The following is a 26,365-nucleotide window of genomic DNA, read 5'->3' as shown; positions in this document are numbered from 1 at the left end:
TAAATGAAGTCATAAGGATGGGGCCCTAATCCAACAGGACTGGTGTTCTTTTGAGAAGAACAAGAAACACCAGGAGGACACGCACACAGAGAAAAGGCCACATGAGGACGCGGCAAGAAGCGAGTTGTAAGCCAAAAAAACCTCAGGAGAAACCAGTCCTGCTGGCACCCCGATCTTGGGCTTCCAGCCTCTACAACTATGAGAATAAATGTCTGTTGTTTAAGCCACGCAGTCTGTTGTGGCAGCCCTAGCTGACTAATACATAAACCAAAAGAACTGGCACTTTTTGTAAAGAGAGAGAGATAACTAAGGTGCATCTGTGTAAGATACATAAATACGTGACACAAAGGAGACATGAGGAAAGCCGGAAGGATTTAGATATAAGGAAGCAAAAATGATTTAGATTAGCTACAAGAATGCCATGACTATAAGGGGTTGCTGACGCTGGCTGCAGGCAATGGTCTGAAGAGAAAACAGACAGTGGAGAGGCACATTTGAACACCGATGCAAACAATGCTTGGAGAAGTTCTAGAGATCCTAATGGATAATACTACCATTTTCTAAACCGTATTCCAAAGAGTAAAGGCAAAATGGGTTTCATGGTAAAATAAGGTTTGGAAACACTGAGTAGAGCAAAGGAACAGTTTGCTTTACTGTGGAATTTCTTGGAGCCTTTATGAGCTCCACGAAGCTCCAAGAGGGGGATATGGCATGCAGCATTTCTCAAACTTATTTGATCACAGAACCCTTTTTCTGTGAGATATCGTCGGTGATGCTTCTTCCTTGGATCACATTTTCAGAGCTGATGGATCAAAAGAAACCTGGCTACTTTGAGGGACACACCCCTAACGATGTCGGCCAGGATCTGGCCATGTCCCACAGTGCAGCTCTCGAGGCCCAATACTGAGGGGCTACAATGGGGTGGGGGATCAGCGCATGCCCTTGGCCCCTGTTAACCGTGTGATCTTAAGCAAATTCCTCAGCCTCTCTAGACTTCAGTTTCCTCATCTATAAAACAAAGACAGTAAGAGTGAGTACCTATCTTCAGGGGGTTTTTGCAGATTACATGGCAAGAACTAGGCTAAGTGCTTTACATGGTAAGCACTCAGTATATATTAACTATTACACAGGTTATAGGTCTGCCAGCAAGTGGCTTTCCCTACTGTTTACAACAGTCAGTGACTTAAGACAGATGAGAGGAAAGGAAAGCCAGAAACATCAGCCACTGTTTTCAATTTCACTCACACAAATCACTATCTTCTCCATGCCAGAGGCTGGGGCCACACAACTGAAATCCACCTCTGCTTCACCAGATGTCCTGCCAGTGGAGGGCACCAGAGGCAGAAGAGCAGGTGTGTGTTCACCCCGCTCCTGGCCCTGCTCCTGTTAAGTGGACCCACAGGCCAACTCAAGAAGTTCTACATAGAGTTCTACTTAGAGTAAGAGCCTTTGCTGCCAAATAAAGAGGACAACAGAAAATAACAAAGGGCTTTATTTTCACGTCACTGTCCTGGTTTCTTCTAGCTGTTGTTAACAACCTGACAGTGTGTCTCTACAGCCCTTGATTCCAGCATTGTTTACATTATCACAGTTACAAATATACTACCTTGAAGAGAAAACAAGTAGCTTTTTTCTAAAGCCCACTGGGCACAAGAGGAAAGTGGACAGCTCCCTGGTCCCTGTTGTCCCTCCACCCCTTCTCCTGGTGTCTCCATCCCACGGGAAAGGATCCAGGCAGGAGGCTACCCCATCCTCATCCTTGGATCCCTCTAGGGGAACGAAGAAACACAATTCTGTTTTCCTGTTTCTTAAGTTGAGGGCCTTAAAACTAACCAATGTTTCAAAAACAAAACCAAACACCTGCAGAGCAATGTTGGGGCCCAGCTGTTTTCCATAGGCTTCCATTTTCATTGCCTCACTGTCCTTCTGGGAGGTTTTTCCCTTAACTATCATGATTTTTCTCATCTTTCACAATGGTAGAATTAGATAGGAAGAATTAAACAAACTAGAAAAGAAAAAAAATCTAGTCCTGCAGAAACTCTGCCTTAGACAACAGTACTGGCATCACCCTAACCTACCCACCCTCTAATTCCTGTACCCCGTCCCAATCCCTGCCCACAACCCCTTTCTGGATACTCAGACATCACGGTCCCCAAAGGGCAAGGTTCTGTGAAGAAGGCCCCCGAGCACCTTAGGAGAGCTGGACCTGCTCTGGCTCATCGGGTGGCAATCTGGGCTGGCACTGTGGGCACCACCAGGTGAGCCTCTGGAAGCCACCTGGAGGCCCAAAGGCCTCCTTCATGACCTGGTGCCCGGCAGGGCACTGCTCTTTCTGGTAGATCTGCGTGTGCTGCTGTTTGCCCTGGAACTTGCCCTGAAGCCAGTCTGCACTGAACTCCACCACGTGATCCAGGAGGACCCCAAGTCGCAGAGGACTGAGGAGTGAACCGAGAGAAAGGGGATGGATCCCAGCTCTGTACAAGGCTTCATTCTTAATGATGTTCCCTGGAAGACAGCAGGGAGAGGACAAGGGAAGGAAAAAAGACACATCCACAAAGTTAATAAAGCAAACTGAAGCTGGTAGGATGGCAGCAGGGGAGTGACTCGAAGACCTGGAACCAGCTCTGCTGTGTACCAGGGGCTCTTGGGCAAGTCACGTATTCTCTGAGTCAACTTCTGTCTGCAAAGTGGGTTTGCTAATACTTACCTTTCAGGTTGTTGTGAAGATGAAATGGAATGAAATAAAACTCATGCATGGCCCATTTTATAGCAAAGAGACGATCAAAATGGGCTCTGGAATCTGACTGCCTGGATTTGAATCCCAGCTCAACCAGATCCTAGCTATGTGACCCTAGCAAGTTCCTTAGCTTCTTGAAGCTTCAGTTTCCTTATCTGTCAAATGAGGATAAGTTACCTGGTTTCTGTGAGCAGTAAATGAGGATTGTCACACGCACGCACGCAAACACACACAGAAACTGAGTGCGGTGGCTGGTACGTGGGGAGTACTCAATAAATATTGGCTGTTATTATTTAAAATGTAAAGTGTAAGGTCTGAAATACAGAAAGTGGGAGATATTATTTTATTATTTTTCTACTCTTGCCTCATTCTCTGTGAAGTTAGCCTTGATCCCTCCTTCCAGAATCAACACCTCTCTTCAAAATGTTCCAGCAGTGCACTTTCTTGAACCTCTACCTGGCATTTACTGCAGTCTATCTCAAGTTACCGTGAACTGAGTCCATGCTTTATGGGCTGCTAAACAACAGCCTCCTTGAGGAGAGGAGGTGAGCATGGTAGAGGGCAGGCATTCAGCACGTGTGAAGTGAACGGATGAGTGAAAGTACTGCTCGTTCCAAGACCTTCATAATCACACTCCTGGCTACACATAAAATTTCTCTCTACAATTCACTGCCAGACCACTTGGATGCAGGTATCAGCTGCAGTACTTACTAGCAACATGGTTTTTCCTTTAGTTTCTCCATCTGATAAAAGGAAAATGAATAAATATCCTATGGAATAGCAGTAAGGATGAAACTATGTGCCTGGCACACTGGAGTCATGTGAAAAACGTTGGCTGTTATTACTACTGTTAGTAGTAACAACTAGTAGAGATTTAACTCTTGCTATATATACCCCAAAGGCACTTCTGGAAGCCTCTTTGCCTCTGAGGGTGCAGGGACTCCCATGGTCCTAACGTGAAGATGCAAGGCCACTGTCTGGTGAGCCACTGAGCCTCCTCCCCCTCATGAGGTAAGCTGTGCCTGCAGCGGACAGAATCACATCTCGGATATGGAGGTGACTCGGTCATCACCAGCTCACCCAACTGCCTCAGCACCAACACGGGGCACTTATTCCTCGGCTGTGGCAATAAGAACAATACGCTCTACACCTGTCAGAATGGCTATAATGACCAAAACAAAAAATAACAAGTGTTGGAGAGGAGGTGGAGAAAAGGGAACCCTAATTCACTGCTGGTGGGAATGCCAACTGGTGCAGCCACTATAGAAAACAGTACGGAGATTTCTCAAAAATTAAAAATAGAAATACCATACAATCCAGCTATCCCACTACTGGGTATTTATACAAAGAACTTGAAATCAACAATTCAAAGATATTTATGCACCCCTATGACATGGAAGCAACCCAAGTGCCCTTTAACTGATGGATGGATAAAGAAGATGTGGTGTATATATACAATGGAATACTACTCAGCCATAAAAACGACAAAATCGTCCCATTTGCAACAACATGGATGGACCTTGAGGGTATGATGTTAAGCGAAATAAGCCAGACAGAAAAAGACAAATGGTGCATGATTTCACTCATGTGTGAAAGATAAACAAACACATGGACAAAGAGAACAGATTAGTGATTACCAGTGGGGAAGGGGCTGGGAGGGTGGGCAAAAGGGGTAAAAGGGCACATATGTATGGTGACAGATAAAAACTAGACTATTGGTGGTGAGCACGATGCAGTCTATCCAGAAACTGATTAATAATGCACACTTGAAATTATAAACCATTATGACCTCAATAAAATAATTGAAAAAAAAAAGAAAAAGAATGGCATGCTCTAGTAGTCCAGCTAATTAGCCATTCTAGTTTTCAAACTGCTCAGCTCTTCTTCCCACCTCAACATGCTCACAGTTTCACTGCTCAGGACACTTGAACAGAGAGAAGGAATCTGCTTCTTCACCCACGTCTTATGTAGACCTGAGACATCTGTCCTTTGACCAGCAGGCAGCTCCATCTGCCAGGAGCGGCCCTGATTAGCAAATGCTCTGCTCTCCCTCAGCAAGCTATGCAGCTTTGAGTTCCCGGCAGACGTGGATTGAGCACCTCCCGTATGCCAGGCACTGCACCAGGCAGTGGAGTCAAGGAGAGAGGAGACATGACCCCTGCCCTTTAGGAGGTCACGCTCAGGCAGACTACAGCTGATGACATAACTAGGGTGTGAATTCCGAAGGCAGGAGAGAAGGTCAAGATTGTCTAACTTCCTCAGTTTAAAAATGCAGGAAGCGAAGCTAAAGAGATTAAGTGATTGCCTCAAGACCAGCATCGAGGCACACTAGGGGTGGGTCTCAGTTTTGTGCCTCTCAGACGAGTGACTTTATTAAATCACTCTGTGGGGCTCATCCCTTTTCCATCGGACATACCTAGGCCTGAGAAGTATCTTTGGTCCAACAGCGTATAGCAGACAGGCCGCTCCTGGCCCAGCGCTTCCAGGGCTTGTCCTCGATGGAACTTTTCAGACAAGATGTCAGAGGTGGGTTTGACCACTGGGGAAGAGCTCCAAGACATCTGACAATTATAAAATGCCAGGAAGCCACCACTGCCAAAGTGCAGGACCAACCTGGGGAGAAAGAAAAGATCGTTAAGTGCATACGGATACGACAGTATTGTCAGATCACATGTACATACAGCTCCCACTCCACAGTCAGGATTAACCTGCGGAGGCTAAGGTCCCCAAAGAGTAAAGGGACGGCTCTGCTAGGATCATAAAAATCTCAGGGCTAAATGGAATAACTAAAAGAAAACATACATATCTCTCCATTTTCCTAATCACAGCAATACATGTTCACTGAAGACAGTTTGGGACATACAGAAAAGTGTAAAGTTCAGGAAGTGTGGCTACCTGCACAAAAACAGGGCTTGTTAGGAAGGAGGACAGAGAAATGATGCTCAAGAGGCACACTCCCAACCCCAGGCGAGATTTACCAAGAAAGACACACCTGGGCTTCCTGAATTCTGAGGAGGGAGGAGGAACCTTTGAACTTTGATAAAGAAACAATAGGTTACTTCATAAGGGAAAATAATCAGACTGGAATTGGACTCCACATGTGAAAGAGAATAAGATTCATGTATCTGACCTAGACGGTACTCTTTTGTGAAAGGAAAAGGACAAATTTAGAGGAACAGGGACTTGGAAAAACTATCTACACACAGTATCTGAGGTAATTAATTATTCAAGAAAAAACACATACCCACTGGAAATTAACTCAGCCAGGATCTCAAGATAGGGGTTGATGAAGAGGACAGGACATAATGAGTAGCACTGGATTTCGTAATGTTTATTGTGAAATCTAAATGGATCATGATCATGACGGTACAACTGAGAACTGTAATACAAGTGTTAGGAAAAAGTTCATGAAACAAAAGATACCTATTAACATGTTTTTAATATTAATTGGTTTAATTATGCATAATTAACAACATAATATAGTTCATTAATTAACAATCTGGAACTAAAATGCTAAACTATCTCAGCAAACGCAGGAGATGGAGTGGATACGACAAAAAAGAAGTCGTGAAGTGGAAATATTTTAAAGGTCTCATCTCAGAATGGTGAAGGACAATGAGCAAAATACCAGTTTCAATAATGAGGGAGAAGAGTTATTAATTTAATGTTATTAAAAATTTGATAGTTATTAACTCAGAAAAAAATATAGGTATAATTTCAAAATAAGATTATTAACAACAGAATAAAGATGAATACCAATACTTCCAAATTAACAGGGGTAAAAAAGGAAGAAAAGAAACTTGATAAATCCAACAAAAGAAAAGGAAACAAGGAGGGCTGGCGGCCTGGGTTCGGATCCAGGCGTACACCGACGCACCGCTTGCCTGGCCATGCTGAGGCCGTGTCCCACATACAGCAACTAGCAGGATGTGCAACTACGACATACAGCTGTCTACTGGGGCCTTGGGAAGAAAAAGGGAAAAAAAGGAGGAGGACTGGCAATAGATGTTAGCTCAGGGCTGGTCTTCCTCAGCAAAAAGAGGAGGATTGGCATGGATGTTAGCTCAGGGCTGATCTTCCTCACAGAAAAAAAAAAAAAAAGGAAACAGGTATGATAAAATGGCAAATGGAAGAAAATCCAAACACCACAGTTACCCCAGTTCAAAATAAAGAGTTTCAGTCTAAGTTAAAAGAGATATAAAAGCCAGCATTCGCTGTTTCTAAGGAACAAACCTAAAATAAGTGAGAAAACATACCTACAACTAAGGGGAAAAAGCCAAGGGGTGGGCCAACCGAACACAGAGCAGCACTATTAATATCAAGAAAAGGAGAAGTCAGGACCAAAGGCAGAGAGAGGGGGTGTTATTGTTTATTAATGAAGCTGCAAAGAACCTACCTCTCGTAGGTCCCTTAATGCCTGGAACCCCAAGGCAGCAAAACACATAAACAAAAACGCTTAGAAAGAGAAGGAGAGGGCCGGCCCTGTGGCTTGGTGGTTAAGTGCGCGCGCTGCGATGCTGGTGGCCCGGGTTCGGATCCCGGGTGCGCATCGAGGCACCACTTCTCCGTTCATCCTGAGGCCGAGTCCCGCATACAGCAACTAGAAGGATGTGCAGCTACGACATACAACTATCCACTGGGGCCTTGGGGGGAAAAAATAAAATAAATAAAATCTTTAAAAAAAAAAAAAAGAAAGAGAAGGAGAAACCTTATAAAACCACAACTACCCAGGTGGACTTTAATGCACCTCTTCCCAAGTTTGGCACATTGAGTAAACAAAAAATAGTCAGAATGGCTAGTATCAAAAAGACAAGAAATAACAAGTGTTGGAAAGGATATAGAGAAAAGGGAACCCTCACACACAGCTGGTGGGAATGTAAACTGTTGCAGCCACTATGGGAAACAGTATGGAGGGTCCTCAAAAAATTAAGAATAGAAATACCATATGATCCAGCTATTCCACTGCTGGGTATTTATTCAAAGACTACAAAAACACTGATTCAAAAAGATATATGCATCCCTATGTTTACTGCAGCATTACTTATACTAGCCAAGATACAGAACAACCTAAGTGTCCATTGATGGATGAATGGATAAAAATGTGGTGTATACACATATATATAATGGAATATGACTCGGCCATAAAAAAGAATGAAATCTTGCCATTTGTGACAACATGGATGGACCTTAAGGGTATTATGCTAAGTGAAACAGTCAGACGGAGAAAGTTAAGTACTGTATGATTTCACTCATGTGGAAACTAAAAAAACAAAACAAATGAACAAACAAAATAAAAACAAACTCATAGGTACAGAGAACAGATTGGTGGTTACCAGAAGGGGAGTGTGTGGGGGGAAGGTGCAATGGGTGAAGGGGATCAACTGTATGGTGATGGATGAAAACTAGATCATAGTGGTGGATCACCATGTAGTGTATACAAATATCGAATTACAAAGCTGTACTCCTGAAACTTACATACTTTTCTAAAAAGTAAACAGAAAGTGAGCATGGACAGACAGAATTTGAGTTATCAAAACAATAACCTGTTCTTAACATATACAGAAAGTTTTACTTTTAATGAACATATTATCTTCATTTATGTACATAAAATATAAGCACAGATCAATGATGTGTTTGGCTGCAAATCTTAATAGATGACAAAAATAGAAAATTTGCAGGCTGACATCCTGACCATAATCCAATAAAAAAATTACAACAGAACAATGACCTCAAACACTCAAGCATTTGGAAAATTATGAAATATTCTTCCAAATAGAAAGTATATAAAACTAATATTATTTGTTTGAAAGACTGACAAAGTAGATAAAACTCTGGCAAGCCTAATTAAGAAAAAAAGGGGGGCCAGCACATGGCGTAGTGGTTAAGTGCACGCGCTCCGCTGCGGCGGCCCAGGGTTGGGATCCCACGCGCGCACCAATGCACTACTTGTCAAGCCATGCAGTGGCGGGGTCCCATATAAAGTGGAGGATGGGCATGGATGTTAGGCCAGAGCCAGTCTTCCTCAGCAAAAAGACGAGGATTGGCAGATGTTAGCTCAGGGCTGATCTTCCTCACAAAAAAAAAAAAAAAAGGGATGGGGGGGACAAAGCAAAATATAAAACATGAAGAAAGGAGACACAACATGACAAGAAGAAATTAAAAAATAAGTGAATGACACGTGTTAAAATAAATTTGAAGACCTGGGGTGAGTCTTGCTGGCGGAAGAGCATTTCAATCCCCTTGCTGGTGACTAATTCAGGAATCCGCACACAAGCAATGAGAGGTTTGCTGGGGGTTCTGAGAAAGCTCTCCTTGCTCATCTGAACTTCTAGAAATGACCCTCTCTCTCTCTTTTTTCTTGTGTGGACAAAAGGCCTGCAACTGCGAGAGTCCCCTGCTGCTGGTCTAAGGACAAAGCCAACATGTGGGAAAGCACAGGACAGGACAATCACAAGAACATGAAGCCAGAAGCTCCGAACTGAGTCAACATCTCCCTGTGAACTTCCAATTACGTGAGCCAAAAAATCTCCTCACCGTTTAAGCCAGTCTGAGTTATTTTTACACTCCAAAGCATCTTACTGGCCCTATATCACTATAATTAAAGACTACAGTTCTGCACATAAAAAAATATAATTACGAAACTTTAGAAAATAGAAAAGTAGTGCGACTTTTGGGTAGAAGGGGACTTTTTTAGCAAGAGGGAAAAACAAGAGCTATCAAGAAAAATACTGACCACTGACACACAAAAATAAAATCCTGAACGCCAAAACACACAAACACTGACTCGAAACAATATTGGCACCACATATCACAAAGGTTAACTAACACACAATATCCAAAAGCCCCTACATATTGCTGAAAAAGTACACAACCAACTCAGGGCTAGTGAGAATTCAGCCAGAGAAGCACTTTTGCAAGGCCACACGAGTGTTCATTCTCTTCGACCAGCAGTGACTCCTCTGGGAATGTACACTGAGGAAATAATCCTAGACATGGACACAGTTTTATGCACCAAGATGTTCTCCTCAACATTAACAGATTAAACACTGGAACAGTTCTGTCCCTAAATTCAGAGTGCACTAGTCAAGCCCAAAATGCTCTTCGGAGACCTCCCAGCCTCAAGGGCCATGTTTGCTGGGAAAGATCTCCCCTTCTCTCAGCTGCCCCAGGATGTCACCATCCCTCTCTGGTGTCGACTGCAGTCTACTTCCTATTACAGGCAGACAGAGAAGCAGCTTCTCTCTCTTGGATGCAGGCTGCTGGGGAGCAGGTTGGAGTGTGCCCGCAGAGCCCAGCCCTGCCCTGCACGGCGGGGGCCATGTGGAACCCTGCAGACCCTGCAGAGCTGCAGCCATCAGAGCCCACCACCTGCTCAGCCACACCATTACCTTGGAACGGGGTCCTTCCAGTCACCCCTCTTGTTTGCTTTCTTCGCTCTGGAGAACTCGTTCACCCAGACGCTGCCAAACAATCCAAAGTGGACCTGCAGCCACCTCTCAGCTCCTCCTGTGGGGGTGTCTCCCCGCAGACACTCCAAACCATCTTCTCCACTGGAGACAACAAGCTCCAGGGACAGAGAGGGCTGGTCGGAGATCTGGCTGCTGGGCCCCAAGGCCTGCTGTTGGTCCCTGGCCTCTTCCTTCCTCTCTCCTTTCTGGAGAGACTCTGGCAGTGGGTTGTTGCCAGAGGATCCAATTTCTTCATCTGGATCAAATCTAAGGAATAACTTCTTTCCATGGACCTAGAAAAAAATGAAGATGGTCTAAGCCTTTGCTATAGACTTGTTTGTGTCCCCCCCGAAATTCATACATTGAAACCTAACCCCCAACATAATGGTATCTGGAGGTGGGTCCTCTGGGAGGTGATGAGGTCGTGAGGGTGGAGCCCTCATGAATGGGATTAGTGCCCTTATAAGGAGACCCCAGAGAGCTCCCTCGCCCTTTCCACCATGTGAGGACACAGCGAGAAGATCACCATCTATGAACCAGGAAGCGGGCTCTCCTCAGATACTGAATCTGCCAGCACCCTGATCTTGGACTTCCAGCCTCCAGAACTGTGAGAAATAAATTTCTGTTCTTTATAAGCCACCCAGTCTGTGGTATTCTGTTATAGCAGCCCAAATGGGCTAAGAAAGCCTTATAGACTCAGAAAGGGGAAGACCAGAAGATGTGTATGCAGACGTATATCCTAAGGCAAATTTCTCCCTTCTTGCCTCTTCCATGAAGCTTTCCCAAGTTGAGCATTTTGGACTTGTCTTTTACTCTGTGCTCCAGTGGTGCGGGCAGTCCACACACGGTTTTCAAAGTGATCGGAAGCAAGTAGAAGAATTAGATTAGCAATGAAATAGATCTATGCTAGACAGCAGGGCCACCCTAGAATACCTGAAGAGAAATGCTCCCAATTTGTTCATGGATTAGCTAAGAAATAAATACAAATCATCATTCTTATGTTAGAAATAATCAGCACATAGGGCCGGCCCCGTGGCTTAGCAGTTAAGTGCGCGCGCTCCGCTACTGGCAGCCCGGGTTCGGATCCCGGGCGTGCACCGACGCCCCGCTTCTCCGGCCATGCTGAGGCCACGTCCCATATACAGCAACTAGAAGGATGTGCAACTATGTCATACAACTATCTACTCCTTTGCGGAAAAAAAAGGAGGAGGATTGGCAACAGATGTTAGCTCAGAGTCAGTCTTCCTCAGCAAAAAGAGGAGGATTAGCATGGATGTTAGCTCAGGGCTGATCTTCCTCACAAAAAATTTAAAATAAATAAATAAATAAATAAAAAAAAGAAATAATCAGCACACACACACGGGCCACACACAAATTGACAGCAGCTAAAGACAACACATCGTAAAATTCGGTACCCCCCACCACTCCCCTCAAATCAGATTTGACAGAAGTAATAGCCACAAAAGAACACACAATAAAAAAACTATAATCAATAAAAATTGAATATCGACACAAAAATCGATCAATGGATCAAACAGCCACCATAAAATGTATAAGGAAAAGAATTCACCTCATCCCAACGAAAACAATTTCAGTAAAAGAAAATGAGAACAGAAAATGTGTGTAAAAGAATGTTCCAGCTGCTTTGTGTCCTACTTTCCTATTGCTAGCTCTAGTATGTAATATGTATGTGGCCAGATTCCAGGATGAGCCTGTTCTGCATGACCTGAAATTCAGGTAGTCTTTCAAACAATTAAAACCAAAACGTCTGGCATTCATAATGGAAATGCCTGTGCTACTTTTTTGACCACCAAAGGTACAAATATAAAGATCATGGTTCTGGTATGATCTCCAATTTCTCAATTAGTAAAAAATTACAACTGCAGCAGTCTTTTGAAATCCTCTCCCCCAAAGAGGGCATTGTCTTTCTAAATAACTCCAGAATAACTTATCTGCAAATTTGAGCACAGCTCTTTGCTGCCACATAGTAGAAATCATTTAATGGAACTATATAAAAAACGGAGCAAGGAATTAAGTGGGCATAATAGAAATGCTTCAGAAAATACTTCCTCGATGTAAATTCACCAAGGTTGGTATAATGCAGATGAAAGTATCTGTCAAATGCCCCTTGTGGTCAAAACATTTACGAGGTCAAAAATGCCAGGTCAGGATATCCTTGTACCCTCTCCAACTATGGCAATTTCTACTGTCCCTCTTCTAAATTCCTGTGACACTGCAGTTACTTCAGTTAACTGAGCTCATGCAATGTGCCAGGCAGTGTGCTAGGCTCTGAGAGGCACATAGAGGAGTAAGTCTCCGCTCCTTCTCTCTAGGAACTCAGAATTTAAAGGGAATGAAGTTCTGACACATGCTACAACACGATGAACCTTGAAAACATTATGCTCAGTGAAAGAAGCCAGTCACACAAAAAAACACATATTGCATAATTCCATGTATGCGACGTGTCCAAAAGAAGGCAAATCTATACAGACAGAAAATAGATTAGTGGTTGCTTAGGGCTGGGAGTGGAGGGTTGGGGGAAATAGGGAGTGACTGCTAATGGGCACTAGGTTTCTTTTTGGGGTGATGAAAATGTTCTAAAATCAAACGTGATGATAGTTGTACAACTCTGTGTGAAGACAGCAAAAGCCACTGAACTGCACACTTTAAATGGGAGAACTGTATATTCTGTAAATTACATCTCAATAAAGCTTTTAAATATTTTTTAAAAATTGGAAGATTAAAATTCTAAGTATGTAGTGGGGTTTAATCCCTAGATCTCCTACCCCACCCAAACTAGGATGGGATAGAAACATCAACAGCCATGTAAGGACTCAATATTTTTCTCCCACGCACCCTTTCTCAGGCAACTCCTGGAGTGTGTGCTCTGCAAAATGAGGGTAAAACAGAAGAGCAGATGATATGGACCAGGTGTACACAGACCGCTGCCTGTCTCTCAATATCCCTCTCTCCTCTCTTCCCTACTAACAAATCTACTGATTTATGGGGACCTCAATATACTCACTAAAAATCTCCCAGCCTCCCTTACAGATGGGGTGGCCAGTGAGATGTATGCAGGAGTGGTCAAATGTGGTTTCCACAAAAGCACTTTAAATTGGGTGAACCAGATTCCAGGTCCCTTCTGCCCTTTCCTTTTTCCTCCCTCTTTCTTCCTGCCTAGAGTGTAGATGTAATGGCTAGAATCCCAGCTGCCATGTTATCATCATGAGGATGAGGGCCACACCCCAGGGAGGGGAGAGCAGAAGAAGCTTGGTCCCCAGTGACCTCGTGTCGTTCCCATACCACCCTGGACTATCTCCTCTGGACTTCCCAATATGTGAAGGGGAAAAAAAATCTCCTGGCTTGTATAAGCCACTCTTCTGAGTCTGCTACAAGTAATTAAATACAATTCCTGATACAGAAACTGGAGAGCTGACAAGCACAGTGAAGGGACATACCAGAAAAACAGCTGGCACAGAGTGCAGCCAATATTATCCCTGCCTCATTAACTAACTTTGCTCATTCCATCTCCATTTTCCTATCTGTGGCTGCTTCTCAACCCTGAAATGCCCTTCCTCTCCTTTGGTCCATCTAAATCCTCTGTCCTTCAAGCCCCACGTCCTTCATGACGTCTTTTCCTCCAGGCCCCAAGGAACTCTTCTTCTACGTCAAGGCCCTCAGCTGAATCTTAAACACATGCTCCGCTTCTCCCCATTTATCGTTACCCAGCAGTTTCGCCTACGTAGACAGAGGTCTTACCTTCCAAATTCAATTCTTAGTTCCTCAGGTGTAGGGACTGACTGACAGAGGCACAGAGGAGGGATCCCACTTACCACTCACATGCCAGGCAGTTCCCCAAGGGCACCTCCTTCAGGCTTCCCTGGGCTCTGCACATCACAGACTCCTGCCTTGGTTTACTGGGAAAGCAGCTCCCAGTTCCATCTCAAGGCTCCCTTCCCACACATTCATCTGTCCACTCAGCCATTCAGAAAATATTCTGAGAGCCAGCTCTGTGACAGGCACCGTGCTAAGTACTGGGGATCCAGAGACGAAGGGATATAATCCCCTGCGAACCTTACAGGACAGTCTGGACAAAGAGTCCCAGTGCTCTTGTGGGAAGAGCACGGACCTGGAGGTCAGGCAGCCTGCGCCCTAGTCTCCGCCCGTTGCTAACTGTGTCAACTTGGGCTAACTGCTCCCATTTCTGAGCTCCTGTCTCCAAACGCAGAAAATACAAGTAAAGGTCTAGAAGACCTCTTCCAGTTCTAACCAAGAATGGTTTTATAACCTGTGGGTGGGTGTGTGTGTCCGTGCCCGTGTGTGAAGGACAAGGTAGAGGAAAGAGAACTAGTATATAGTGACTACCTATTATGCACCAGGCATAAAGTCTGCTGAATAGAACAATTTTAACCGGTAGCTGGTTTGTCCCCATTTCACAACTGTAGACACCAGAGCTAAGAGATTAGGTAACTTGCCCAGGAGCACACAGCCAAGCAGAAACAGGGCTCATTTATTTTGTGTACAGTCAATTACCATATGCTCCTAAAAGCCGGACACTCAGCTAGGCCCTAGGGACACAGTATTAACGAGGACACAACCTCTGCCCTGTTTATCTGTCTCCTCCACTCAGCAGCAGGCAGCACCAATTCAGCAATGAAGGTCCAACAGGAGGAAGTAGTGTGCCCTGGAAGCACAGAGAAGTCTCTCCCCTGGCCCAGCACAGGCAGGGCAGGTTTCAGAGGATGTGGTGGCAAGGCTGAATCCAGAAGACAGACTAGGAATTACCACGGTAACATGAGGGGACAGGAGTGGGGTCACAGGTGGGAGAAAAAGAAAGACTTGCCCAAGCAGGGGAGCAGAATGTCAAAACCGGGGGCAAGAAGGACAGTTAGAGGAGCTCCAGATAGCTCAACAGGATCAGAAGAGAGTAAGAAGCAGGCTAGAGAGGGAGGCACGAGGCACACCACAAGGTACCCTGTGAGTCCCTTGAAGGAATTCTGACTCATGCTCAGGGCAAAGGTGAGCTGGCGTGGAATCTAGATCAGAAGGCTATGCTCTTTCCTTACCTCCTTGCTGGCCCCGTGGGATTAAACATGATTCCCAACCAAAGGTGCACATCCGAGTCAGCTGGAGTGATCAGAATCTCCAGCTTGTGCATGCATGGTTTTTACAGTTCCACAGGTCACTGTGATGCTCACTTCTGGCTGAGAAACATCAGATTGAAAGAGGAGGAGGTGCATGGAGTCCTAGCGTGGTTGCCTTAGGTTCAAGGAAGTGATGCACGAAAGATCTTGAGGGAAATTCTATGGGAGGCACACGGGCTGACGAAGCCGGGCCACCTGTGTGCAGTATCAGCCAAGCCCATCCTAAGGAGATGAACTCACCTGGGTGTCCTGGAGCCACAGGGACTGAAAGCCGGCAGGGCTGAGCTTCTTACTGCTGCCCCCCGTTTTGACCACCTGCTGCCCCACAAAGGTGGAGACCAAATGGTGAAACTTTCTCACAGATGGCCCTTCCGGCATCCCTGCAGGCAGAAATGGGAGAAAGAGGCCACTGGCTTAGCTAGCTTTTCTCTAGCACTGCTAATGGGTGCCAAGCTCCAAGCTTTCAAGCAGCTCTTCCATATATACCAACTTTAAGAGTATATATGGCCAAAACGGGAATGTGGCTGGGGAGGGGGCTCCGATCAAAGAGAAGGACCAGCTGCGGCAGGGTGCAGGCCAGCTTCCCAGGAATGGTTTCCCTTTCCAGCTCCTCTCACCTTTCTTCATGCAGCAAATACTTATTAAGCACCAACGGTGTGCTCGGCGTCATCTCTTGGGCGCCCTCCACTTTGATCCTGTGGCAGCTTGAACAGGAGCTGGCACTTATTATTTTTTGCCTGTACTGTGGGCCCCTAACTCATCTCGACACTTTCTCTGTCCTCCCCCTTCTGCCCCTCAAAACCAATCCTCCCAACCCAGTGCTGCTGATTTATTTCCCCCCTTTGAGGGGAGAGATGGTTACAGAAGAGAAGACTGTAAGGGACACAAAGACATATGTGGATCCAGCTCTCCCAGGACCACTCCCTAGTAGGGGCACTATGTATGTGAGGACCACAGTGCAGAGCTCAGAATCATGACAAGAGCAGACATAGGGTCACGTCAATTCAGAGCAGGGAGAGGCCACATCCAGCTTAACTACAAATAATCATCCCGGGGAACTGAGAAACAACTGGGGTTCCGTTTTAACTCTGAGGTAGGGTTATCTGTGACCCCCATCTCTCCCTGCTCCAAATCATCCAAGTTCCCCGAGAACTTGTGTATGAGGCATTCAGATGGTTGAATCTGCGTGGTCTGCATGCCACTTGTCAAACACAGAAGGAGTCCCCCCCCACCCTTACCCAGGGCACAATACTTAACCGCTGTTCCTCACCTGCACAAGACTCCATAAGCCATGATGAAAACCCAAGGAACTGAGGTACCTGGCATGGTGGTAGCTACCGTATTTCAGCAATTCTAAAAAACATTTTAAAATCTCTGATGGGGATGCCTCTTACAATCCATGCTTTCTCCTAGTTTAATTAGCAGCACATTCACTGACGTGTATTTTAAATTTGATGGTGCTTAGGCTCCCTAAAACATAGAAATATTTCCCCTAATCAAATCTTGAAGACCCTCAAAAGGCCATCCTGACAAAACCGCGGGCTGCAAGACTTGCCATACCGCAGCGGACCTTAACTCAACCAGCTCTCTGTGCCCTGGTCCACTCCAAAAGAGGAAGCTTCTGGAACGCCTCCGTCTGAAATGCACCTAATCCTTAAAAATCTTTCGACACACGGGCATGTTTCTTTTAGGTATATTTATGGAGCTGGAAAACTGGGCAGCAAGTTGCCTAAAAGGTTGCCCTAAAAGATTAGAACCGGAAGGGACACAGATTTGATGGAGAAACCATGCCCATCTGCCCACCTTCAAGTCCCCTCTCTCCAGCGGTTCACCGCGGCGAGGATGGTTAATGGCTCGCTATCGGACCACGCTGAAAGCAGGAGAGGAGAGGGGCGTCAGCGGCGTTCTCTTTTCTAAGATAAATCACTCATTCCCGGAGGGAGAGTCTAAAATGGCTGCTTTTCCCAAATCTCTCTCGGGGTTGCGGGGGACGGGTGGTCGGGAGAGACAGGTGGGCCCAGAGGTGGGGCTGAAGGGCACTGGGGGAGCCAAGCAGGGGAAAATGCAGGGAGGCACAGTGGTAAACAAAACTGGCCAGGGGCCCGGCCCAGCCCATGGCTTAGCGGTTAAGCGTGCCCGCTCAGCTGCTGGCCGCCCTGGTTGGGATCTGGGCGCGCACCGCCGCACCGCTTCTCTGGCCATGCTGAGGCCCCGTCCCACATGCAGCAACTAGAAGGATGTGCAGCTATGACCTACAGCTATCTAGTGGGGCTTTGGGGGAAAAAATAAATATATAAAATCAAAAAAAAAAAAAAAAAACTGGCCCAGGGTGCGGGTTCCATAAGGGACGCTTCTAAAATGTTCGGTACTTGAGTTTTCACTCCGGAAAAAGGTGACGACGCCGCGCGCAGCCTGCGGTGCAGCTGGGGACAGCCCCGCATTCATGATGGAGGGGCTCCGCGCTCTGCCGCGAAGGGGCCCGGCCCGCTCCCCAGCTCCGCGCCGCGCAGGCCGCGGTGACGGCCGCCAGCTGAACTCACCGGCTGCGGGCCCGCGGCCCCTCGGCCAGCCCCGCACCCCTACGAGGCCCGCAGGCTGCTCCGGCGAGGGGCGGGGAGAACTCGGCGTCCGCGCGGCGCTCGGTCCCCGGAGCGGGCAGCGAGGCTCTGTCTTGGAAGGACGGAGGTGGGGTGTAAGGCCAGGCTCCTCCTCAGGGGTGGGCGCGGGGCTCTGGCGGGGGGCGGGGGCAGAGCGGGGCTCCGCCCCGGGGTGAGCGCAGGAGGCGGGGCTTGCCCCTGGGGGTGGGCGCGGGGCCCTGTCCTGGAGGCGGGGGTGGGGATAGTGCAGGGCTCCCTGCCTAAGCCGGTGGCTGAAGGCCGAGCTCTGGCCCAGGGTCCCGAGGAAGGGGTGGGAGTGGGAGAAGGGCGGAGAGAGACTGAGGCGATGGTGGAGAAGCAGCAAACCGCCCTTGGAACACTTGTCTTAGGGAGACAGACGGTTATAGAGAAAAGTTGATAGGTTGCTGAATAGGGGCACTTTGGGTGGTTCAGACAAAGGCTAGCCTGTGAGTTGATTTTGCTCGGCTTCCAAGCCTAGTGAGGTAATTGTGAAAAGGAAACAGGTTGTCAAGAAATTCTCATTAAATATTTAAAAGGTAGGTTCTTTTACTTTATATTAAGTATGATTATTTGAATTTTTACCATGAGCAAATTTTGCTTTAAAAGTAATATTTGTCTATTAAATTTTTATCTCAAAGAATAAAGAGATGTAATAGTAGACTATTTAAAAATAACTATGTTCCTGTGTTGTTAGCTCTCCAAAGAGGATGGAGAGACGGCACTTTCCAGGAAGTCAGCAGGGAAGTTTGGGGAAGTGCTGGAGCAGGTACTCCAAACACTGTCCAGGATAGCAGCACCCTGCACCCTAGCCGAGAGGACCCTGGGGAGGCCTTGGCCAGCACAGGGAGATAGGCCCAGCCCCTCCTCAGGTTGTGTCCTGCTGATTGAGAGGGAGCAGTTCAGGTGGCCTGCTGTGAAGGGGCTAGGGCAGGAAGTGAGGAGAGGAGGGCTGGGAAAGCCTGAGGTACTGGTACCAGGGTCCTCAACCCTGGAGGCAGAGCGCATGAGGTTTGAGGGCATGGGGTTTCCAGCAGGGATCCCCCAAGAGCCTTCTGGTCTCTCTCTTTCTGTATCTGGCCTCTTCTGGAGAACAACATCCCCACCACAGGGTGCCCCCTGCTGTAGGATCAGGTGCTCCCCACCAGTAGCTTCTGGAGCCCCCAGCTCCCCATTCTGTAGACCCTGGCTGAGCTGGGAAGGAAGGCAGAGCCGCAATCCCTGCCTCACCTCTTGGAATGAATGCCTGGTGCCTAAGAGGACTATGCTGAGACCAAAGGGCTATGGAGTTGAGAAACCAAGTGACTCACCCCTTGATTCTGTTATTTCTAGTACTATTGTTTCTTGGGCACGTACTATGTGCAAGACACTGTTCTAAGCTCTTTACATATATTGCCTCATTTTTACCTGTGGGAGACAAGCAAGTCACGGTATCTCTAAATCTATTCATGTGTTAAGTGGGATATCTATTCCATGGTGTTATTATAGAAATATTATAAAGCAGGGCTTCACAAACTTTAATGTGCACGTGAATCGCTTGGGAATCTTGTTTAAACGCAGATTCTGACTCAGGTTTGGTAGCAAAGCCTGAGATTTTGCCTTTCCAACAAGCTCCCCACTGATACTGCTGTTGCTGCTGGTCCAGGGACTACACTTAGAGCAGCAAGTGCTTGGCAGTTGGTAGGCACTCAATAAATATTCTTTGGATGAATGATCAAATGAGATATTAGATATGAAATACTCATAAACTGTAAAGTGCTGTGCAAGTGTATGTAATCATTCTAAGACATGAGGCTGGGGAGTCTGCCTGGAAAAGGGCAAGCTCCTAGAAGAGAAACTCTGTAGAACAGCAGTGAAGAACACTCTTCCTGCCTCAGACAACCTGGGTCCATATCCCACCACTCAGAGGGCAGAGCTTAGGCAAGTAATTTAACCTTTCTGTACCACAGTTTCTTCATCTGTAAAATGGATTGAAAGGCCTACCTCACTGGGCTACTATGGGATTCACTGAGATGATTCACATAAATCTCGTGGCACTGGGCCTGACATATAGTCATAGCTCAGTATATTTTGGTTACTATTATTTGCCTCTTGGGTTGGGGGTAGCCCCAAAGCCCACAGGAGCCTGGGCCTCAGCACTGTGGGGGTCAGTGCCCAGCTTTCTAAGGGCCCTGGAGCCAAATCCTCCCTCTTCCTTTGTGGCCCTGATTTCTCCAACAGGGTTCAAGTTATAATGCACATGAAAATCGATTACAGTACAGCCGCCTGGAAGACAGCAAGAAAGGAAGTGAAGGACAGAGCAGGAGCATCCGGTGAGGAATCAAATTGCTGATGGAAGCGTGTGGGGAACCACACTGAGGAGGTTTCGTATGTTTCTAGAGGCACCTGGGGAGCTCAGAGGGCTGAGAGTGAGCTCCTGGGCTATTCTGGTTGCCCCTCTTTTGAGCATGTGACATGGACAGTAAGCCCTATTTCCCGGTGGTTCTAGGTCCTTTTTTCATCATGTCTAAATTGGGAGAATTTAGAACCAAGGATTCTCCCCAAATTCTAGGAAGACGTTGAGAAACCTCATTTTAGAGTGGGACCTAGACCCAGGCTGTGGGGGCTTTCAGCTTTTAGGTTTCCACTTTTTAGGAGAGGCAGAGGTGGGGTGTAAAAGCCAAAATTCTGGATTCCAATAGACGTGGTTTGAATCCTGATTTTGCACGTACTAGTTTTGTGACCTTCAGTGAGTTTCTTAAAAATCCATGGACCATATCTTCTTTGTGTGCAAAACATGCTTGTGAGGATATATAAATGTTTTATGTGGATAGATGAAGCTGCTTGCAGCGTCTGACGTGCAGTAGTGCTCAATAAGTAGTAGGTACTTATTTCAGCAGAATTTCTGGGCTGATCTCAGATTGCTTGAAAATCAGGCTGTTACATTCTGGAGGCCACAAGGGAGAATGCCGGCGCCCCCACATGGTGAGTACATTAACTGCAAGGACAGTGCCTTCGTGCCAATCTCAGGGCCTCCCTTAGTGAGGGTAAGTGCTGTTCTTCCTCACGCCAACTCTGTGGCCTTGGGCAAGTTCCCTTGATGATGGTGGGACAAGAGGATTTGGACCAAATGGTCTCTGAGACCTCTCATGATCTGTAAATGAGTCAGGCATGGTCTCCCAATCCAGGCATCCTTTTTCCTAGTGGGGTTCAGTTTTCTTTCCCTTCCTTTGGACTCTCCCAGGCCAGCTATTGGAAACCTTACCAATACTAAGTTCCCCAAATCCTTAGCTGCTGCGTCCTGTAGCCCCATTTTACCCCCACAGACCCCAGACCCCTACCCTCCTGTAAGGAAGGGTCTACCAGGAATTCCTCAGCCCTGTCCTTGTGTGAACAGCTAGATTTTAGGCTGCAGGATCTCCGGGGTACCTAGAGCAACTCCAGGGGCCTTGACAGCTGCCCTGGGACTCTTCGATTGCTTGACTTCATACCTAAACAGGAAGGTTTATTCTGGGCCCAAATTGTCCCACCAAGTGTCAGGACTCCTAGGCGGAGCTGATCTGCGCACTTTGACCAACACAGCCTTGCAGCACTGGACTAAACCAGAGCCTGAGAGCAGGCGTTCTTAACCTGGGGTATAAGGAGAAGTTTCTAGAGTTCATAAAACCCCTAAAATGGTGAGTGGGTGTGCAAAATGTCAGGCTATGTGTACCTTTCTGGGAAAGTGGGCATGGCTTTTGTTACATTTTCAGAGAGGTCTGTGACCTCAAAGGTTAAAAAACCACCGCCCCAAATTGCAGAAATCACTTACTTTGAGCATTCTCTATGCACGACCCTGTGGGAAGCCTCAGAGGTGTGTTCCAGTTCCATAACCTGCGGTCGCTCTCAAACCTCATCAGTGCAGCTGGGTAGTGAGGGAAGACACCAAGGTTGTTTGATGGATTTCAGAAAACACACTCAGACTACAGCATAGCGTGCTTTCCTCTTCAGTGTGCCAGCCATCGAAGACCTGAAAATGTCACTTCTGCTTCCTTTGCTGGGATTAGCTTCCAGAGCCTACAGACCATTCAGTAGCTCTTCACTGATGGAAAATTTCTATTCTTTGAAGGAGCTTTTAGAATCAAGACTGGTGACAAAAATTGGTCGGGTAATTGGTCTGATGTAATTCTGTTTGGGGCCCCAAACTAAATGTGGCTAAGAAGCAATAAGCCTGGTTCTCTTAAGCTGATATGATCAGGTTCTGGATAGTGTCTAAAGGGAGTCCCAATGTGTTTTTGCAATGGCTGCAACATTGGAATAAGTAGTTTCCAAGGTGGTTACTGTGAGAGACAATGCTCATTTGGATGAGCATTTGGACGTAATCTTTTTAAACCTCTTAACTTGGGTCACAACAGAGGTACTGTTTTCCACTTGGAGAACATCAATCTGGAGTCTCCAGAAGGGAGACTTGAGGCCCCGAGGTTTCATCTTTACCAACAAGAGTGTGTAAGACTGAGAGAGAGGTGAGCCACTTTCCTCCAGTTTGTGTTTTCAGAGCTGCTGGTCCACAGTGGTGGATGCTAGATCTCATTCAGGGTGTCTCCAGAGAATAATTTCTTTATGTCTTTTCCTGGCTATCCTCACAGCATGACAGAGTACCAAAAAGGAAAGGGGATTTGTGCTCCTCATATGATACCAGACATGACAAGGATAATTTCAGATTACCTGAGCAATCATGACTGCTTAGAGCTCAAAGGAACCTTAAAGATCCCCTGGTTCCAAAACATTTTACAGATGAAGATGCTGAGGTCAAGAGCAGTTTGGTGAACGGCCCAAAGTCACACAGCTAGATGATGGCCAAACCTGGACCAGAATTCCAAGACCCCAGAATTCCTTGTTTCGGGCTCCTGGTGGACTCCCTCATTTTTTGAGGGAGCAGAAGCACGGGTGGATATGGATACAGAATCCATTCCAGGAAGTGTGTATATGACAGCAGTCCCCTCCTGGAGCTGCCAGGACCCAGAGATTCACCCAATAGGAACCCACAAGCCACTTTTAAATAGTCAAAAAAACCCGCAACATAACCATCCATCTAGTAGCCATACCAAGACTGCAAAGCAAACTAAATTGACTGTCTTGGCCTCAGGCAGGAACTCAATCAGCTTGGTGTATCAACTATCTGGTACCTGTTAGCAGTCATGTTTTTTTTCTTCTTTTTAAAATTGAGGTGTCATTTACATGCGTTATGTTTTTGATCTATGAAAAATCAGGAAAAGCCCAAATAATTATGTAGATAAAACAATTTCAAAACATGGAAACTATGGGGGTGGGTCGGGTAAAGGGAATCTGGCCGTGGTAAGGCTGGAAGCCACATTAAGGAAAGCTGCACCATGAACTATGAACTATGTATGTCATGATGTCACAGAGATGGGGAAAACAAGTTGACTTCCTGAAAGTGTTTCCAACCCATACTACTACAGCAATGCCGGGGCGAGTCTGAATAACCCAGCAACACCTTCACAGTGAAAAGCACATTAAATGGCATTACCCATCGCTTTGTTCAGCAGAGTACTGGTCCTAGGCCTATTTAGGATTCTGTTATTTTAGTCTTTTCTCACCACATCTGTCCCCCATCCCAGAAGGGACTCAAAAGTCCCTGATAATCAAGAACTCTAGAAATTAACAATTGTTTTCAATTTTTTATTTTCTTGAGTTCTAAAGGAAAAGGACAGAGGAGGAATGATAAATCTAAATTTTTTACATCTCTAATTACAACCATTTCATTTGAGCAAATTCATCTTAAAGAAGAGGCAGCACAAGAGACTAGGGTATCTTCGTTGTGAGAGGGGTCTACTAGTATTGTTTACTAGTGTTGTCTGCTAGTGTTGAGCTTCTTCTGAATTAACTTCTTGTAATCAGAGATTCACTGATTAGAAACCTGCACCTGCCCAGTGATTACAACTGCAGGTGCACCTAATTAAAAACCTCTTATGAACCCAGTGTGAGGGTCACATGCTTGTTTCTCAGGTGACAGGGCCACCATAGCTGTGGACAGAAGACAATCACAGGAGAGCAGGGAGGGGATGGAGTGTATGTATGTGGGGAGAGTTGGGGGATGATCTCATTTATCACCCTCTTTGAGTCTGTCTGAAGACCTCCCCACATAGGGCCCACAACCACTTCTACAGCCTGGGCCCAAGAACAGGTGCCTCGCAGGCTTTTTCTGACTCCTCTGTTCTTGCTAACCCAGGGCACAGCTGTGTGGTCACCTCTTTCTGTAAAACTAAAACCACCATCCCCTAGGCTTCAGCCAGAAGAGTGAGCTAACAATGCACAGATCAAAAGAAAACTGGACTTTGAAAAATTAGGTCTCTTTTAATGTCATCTTCACTTGGATTGTTTAGTTCTCCTCGTTATTGAATAGTTTTTTTGCATATGCCACTGCCACAGCTACTGGAGGGGAGATAAAAATCATGCTGGAGCCAGAGTGGTCCAGAACAGCAGTGCTCCCTGGGAGGCTACGGGGCAGAGGCCTCAGTAACTGAAATGAAAGCAACAGTGTCCAGGGGCAGAGAGACCTCAGGAGGACAGATGCCTGGATTCCACTTTCCAGGCTAAGCCTTGAGGCTTTGAGACTGGTCCTTGGTTATGGGAGGATACGCTGTTATGGGATGGTGGCAGTTTTGTGTTCTACCTTCACGCAAGGCAAGGATGCAATCTGAAGAGTAGTTTCCAATGTCAGAAAATAATTAAAATACGAAAAACCAACCACCTCCGCTCCAAAAGCAGCTTTCCAAATGGCTGTTCCTCATGCACTCAGTATCCAAGTCAGTATGTCAAGTTCTGGGGCAGCGGTCATTCAAATAACCTCCACCTCAGCTCCATTTGGTGCACGTTCAGTGGATACAAACTTATTTTCACTACTGTCAACCCAAGCCAAACATAATCACAGCTAAATCTGCTATTACTCGCTCTCAAAGGCATTCAAAAGTCAGATATTAAGGATTAATGCTCTCCAACTCTTAAAAATGACTTGACCTGTGCTTCAGAAGATTTTTTCGTAGCAAGAGATGTGACTGTAAGGGAATCGGAGGGATTTCTTAATCCGGACACATGCACGCTGGCTGCTTGGCTCACCACATTAAGCCAGACATTTATTCTAATGACGCCATCATTGTTAGCCCCCTCAACCCCATCCTTCCGCCAGCTACTCCCCAACCCTTTGGGAATTGCATCCTTTAGAATATCCTGTTTGGTACTACTCAGCCTCCTCTGAGGATACTTTGCTTTGGGAAGGCAACCAAGTCTGGTGAGAAAGGAGGCTAAATCAAGCTAGAATATACTACACCTAGGGTGAAGCACAAGTTATGACTATATAAGGAATGAGGTCAATCTTCTGGTATTGTATATAATTTTGTTCTGAAAGCCATTCCTAAAGGGAAGTGGCAAAAATGTCAACCTTTTGAATCAGTACATCAGAAAACATGTACTTCCCAAGGCCAACATAAATCCTGGTAGGTTTTATTTTTGTTTTTAAATCTCTTTTATTACTCTTTGTTGCTAGAATTATCTGCTACTCATCTTCTGGATGGTAGCTACATTTAATAGGTTTGGGTATTCCTTAGCACATTTAAAAGCTTTTCTGATTTTACACAGAAGAATGATGGTTCAAGTTTTTTTTCTTACCTGCTCACTTATAACAGGGGTGCTGTGAAAGGTCAAAGGCCACCAGTTGCCCAGTGGGTTTGGCATAAGCCAGTTGAGAGAAGCAGGAAGCCACCATGAACAGTTCTGAGCGGGGGCGGATTTGCTTGTCTGGGTCCCGTTCTACAGGTTCCGAGTGAGAGGGTGGCCTCCCACCCCCACCCCACTTTTAAGATGAAGCAATTAAGCAATTTTGTAGCCTAAGAAGGTGAAGACAACATGGATAAAGGAGAAGAAGCTTTCATCTCCTCTCCTGTTGGTATGGAGCATCACTTGCCCCTCTAGGGGCTTGTCTGGATCAAACCATATGAGAAGTGGAGGATGGCAAGAACAGCTCAGAGTAACCCTCCCGCACACATCTTAAATCAGGTGAGCTGGAGAGATCACTGCCCTGCAGCTCTGCCTCATGCTCCAGCCCCTGGTGTCCCCCAGGGGAGCTCAAAAATGGGTGACAACTGTTAGGACACAGGAGCTTTAGTTAACACATGGTTCAACCCTCTCCTGGGGAACCAAAGCCTAGAGGTTACCTGTTAAGGTTACAAACTAGTCAGTAGTAGGGCCCGGATGAGGGTTCTTTTCACTAGCCACCACCACATACAGAGGAAGTCTTGGCCAACTGCCAAAAATGAATGACGGGAGAAAATGATTTTAGACGCAGCCTGTGAGTGGATCAGCGAAGGAGCCCTGTGGCTCAAGATTGCCTTGCAAATGGCAGCTGTGAACCTCCCAGTAAAGACCTCAGAGGGAGAAGAAAAGGGA

The 26,365-nt window shown here is 46.3% G+C and overlaps 1 protein-coding gene across 4 annotated transcripts; it reads right to left on the bottom strand.

Moving 5' to 3' along the window:
* Window positions 1–1,474: 1,474 nt before the first annotated feature.
* On the bottom strand, window positions 1,475–18,011 carry NEIL2 (nei like DNA glycosylase 2). Of its 4 annotated transcripts, XM_087437408.1 has the most exons (7): window positions 17,870–17,996; window positions 17,133–17,199; window positions 16,600–16,682; window positions 15,570–15,709; window positions 10,126–10,478; window positions 5,154–5,350; window positions 1,475–2,505 (listed from the first exon to the last, which is right to left on the bottom strand). In XM_087437408.1, the coding sequence occupies exons 3-7, from the start codon at window positions 16,613–16,615 to the stop codon at window positions 2,192–2,194; spliced, it is 1,020 nt and encodes a 339-aa protein (XP_087293534.1). In that variant the 5' UTR covers window positions 16,616–16,682; window positions 17,133–17,199; window positions 17,870–17,996; the 3' UTR covers window positions 1,475–2,191. The 4 variants fall into 4 exon arrangements, with proteins under 4 accessions (XP_087293534.1, XP_087293533.1, XP_087293535.1 ...); XM_087437407.1 differs by lacking the exon at window positions 17,133–17,199 and having other exon boundaries at window positions 17,870–18,009; XM_087437409.1 differs by lacking the exon at window positions 16,600–16,682.
* Between the last annotated feature and the right edge of the window lie 8,354 nt (window positions 18,012–26,365).

Source organism: Ceratotherium simum, chromosome 12 (genome assembly GCF_057802395.1).
Source record: "Ceratotherium simum simum isolate JZ-2026a chromosome 12, ASM5780239v1, whole genome shotgun sequence".
In the NCBI taxonomy this organism is placed as follows: Eukaryota; Metazoa; Chordata; class Mammalia; order Perissodactyla; family Rhinocerotidae; genus Ceratotherium; species Ceratotherium simum.
The sequence above is the reverse complement of the archived record's forward strand: the minus strand, read 5'-3'. Positions and strand labels throughout refer to the sequence as shown.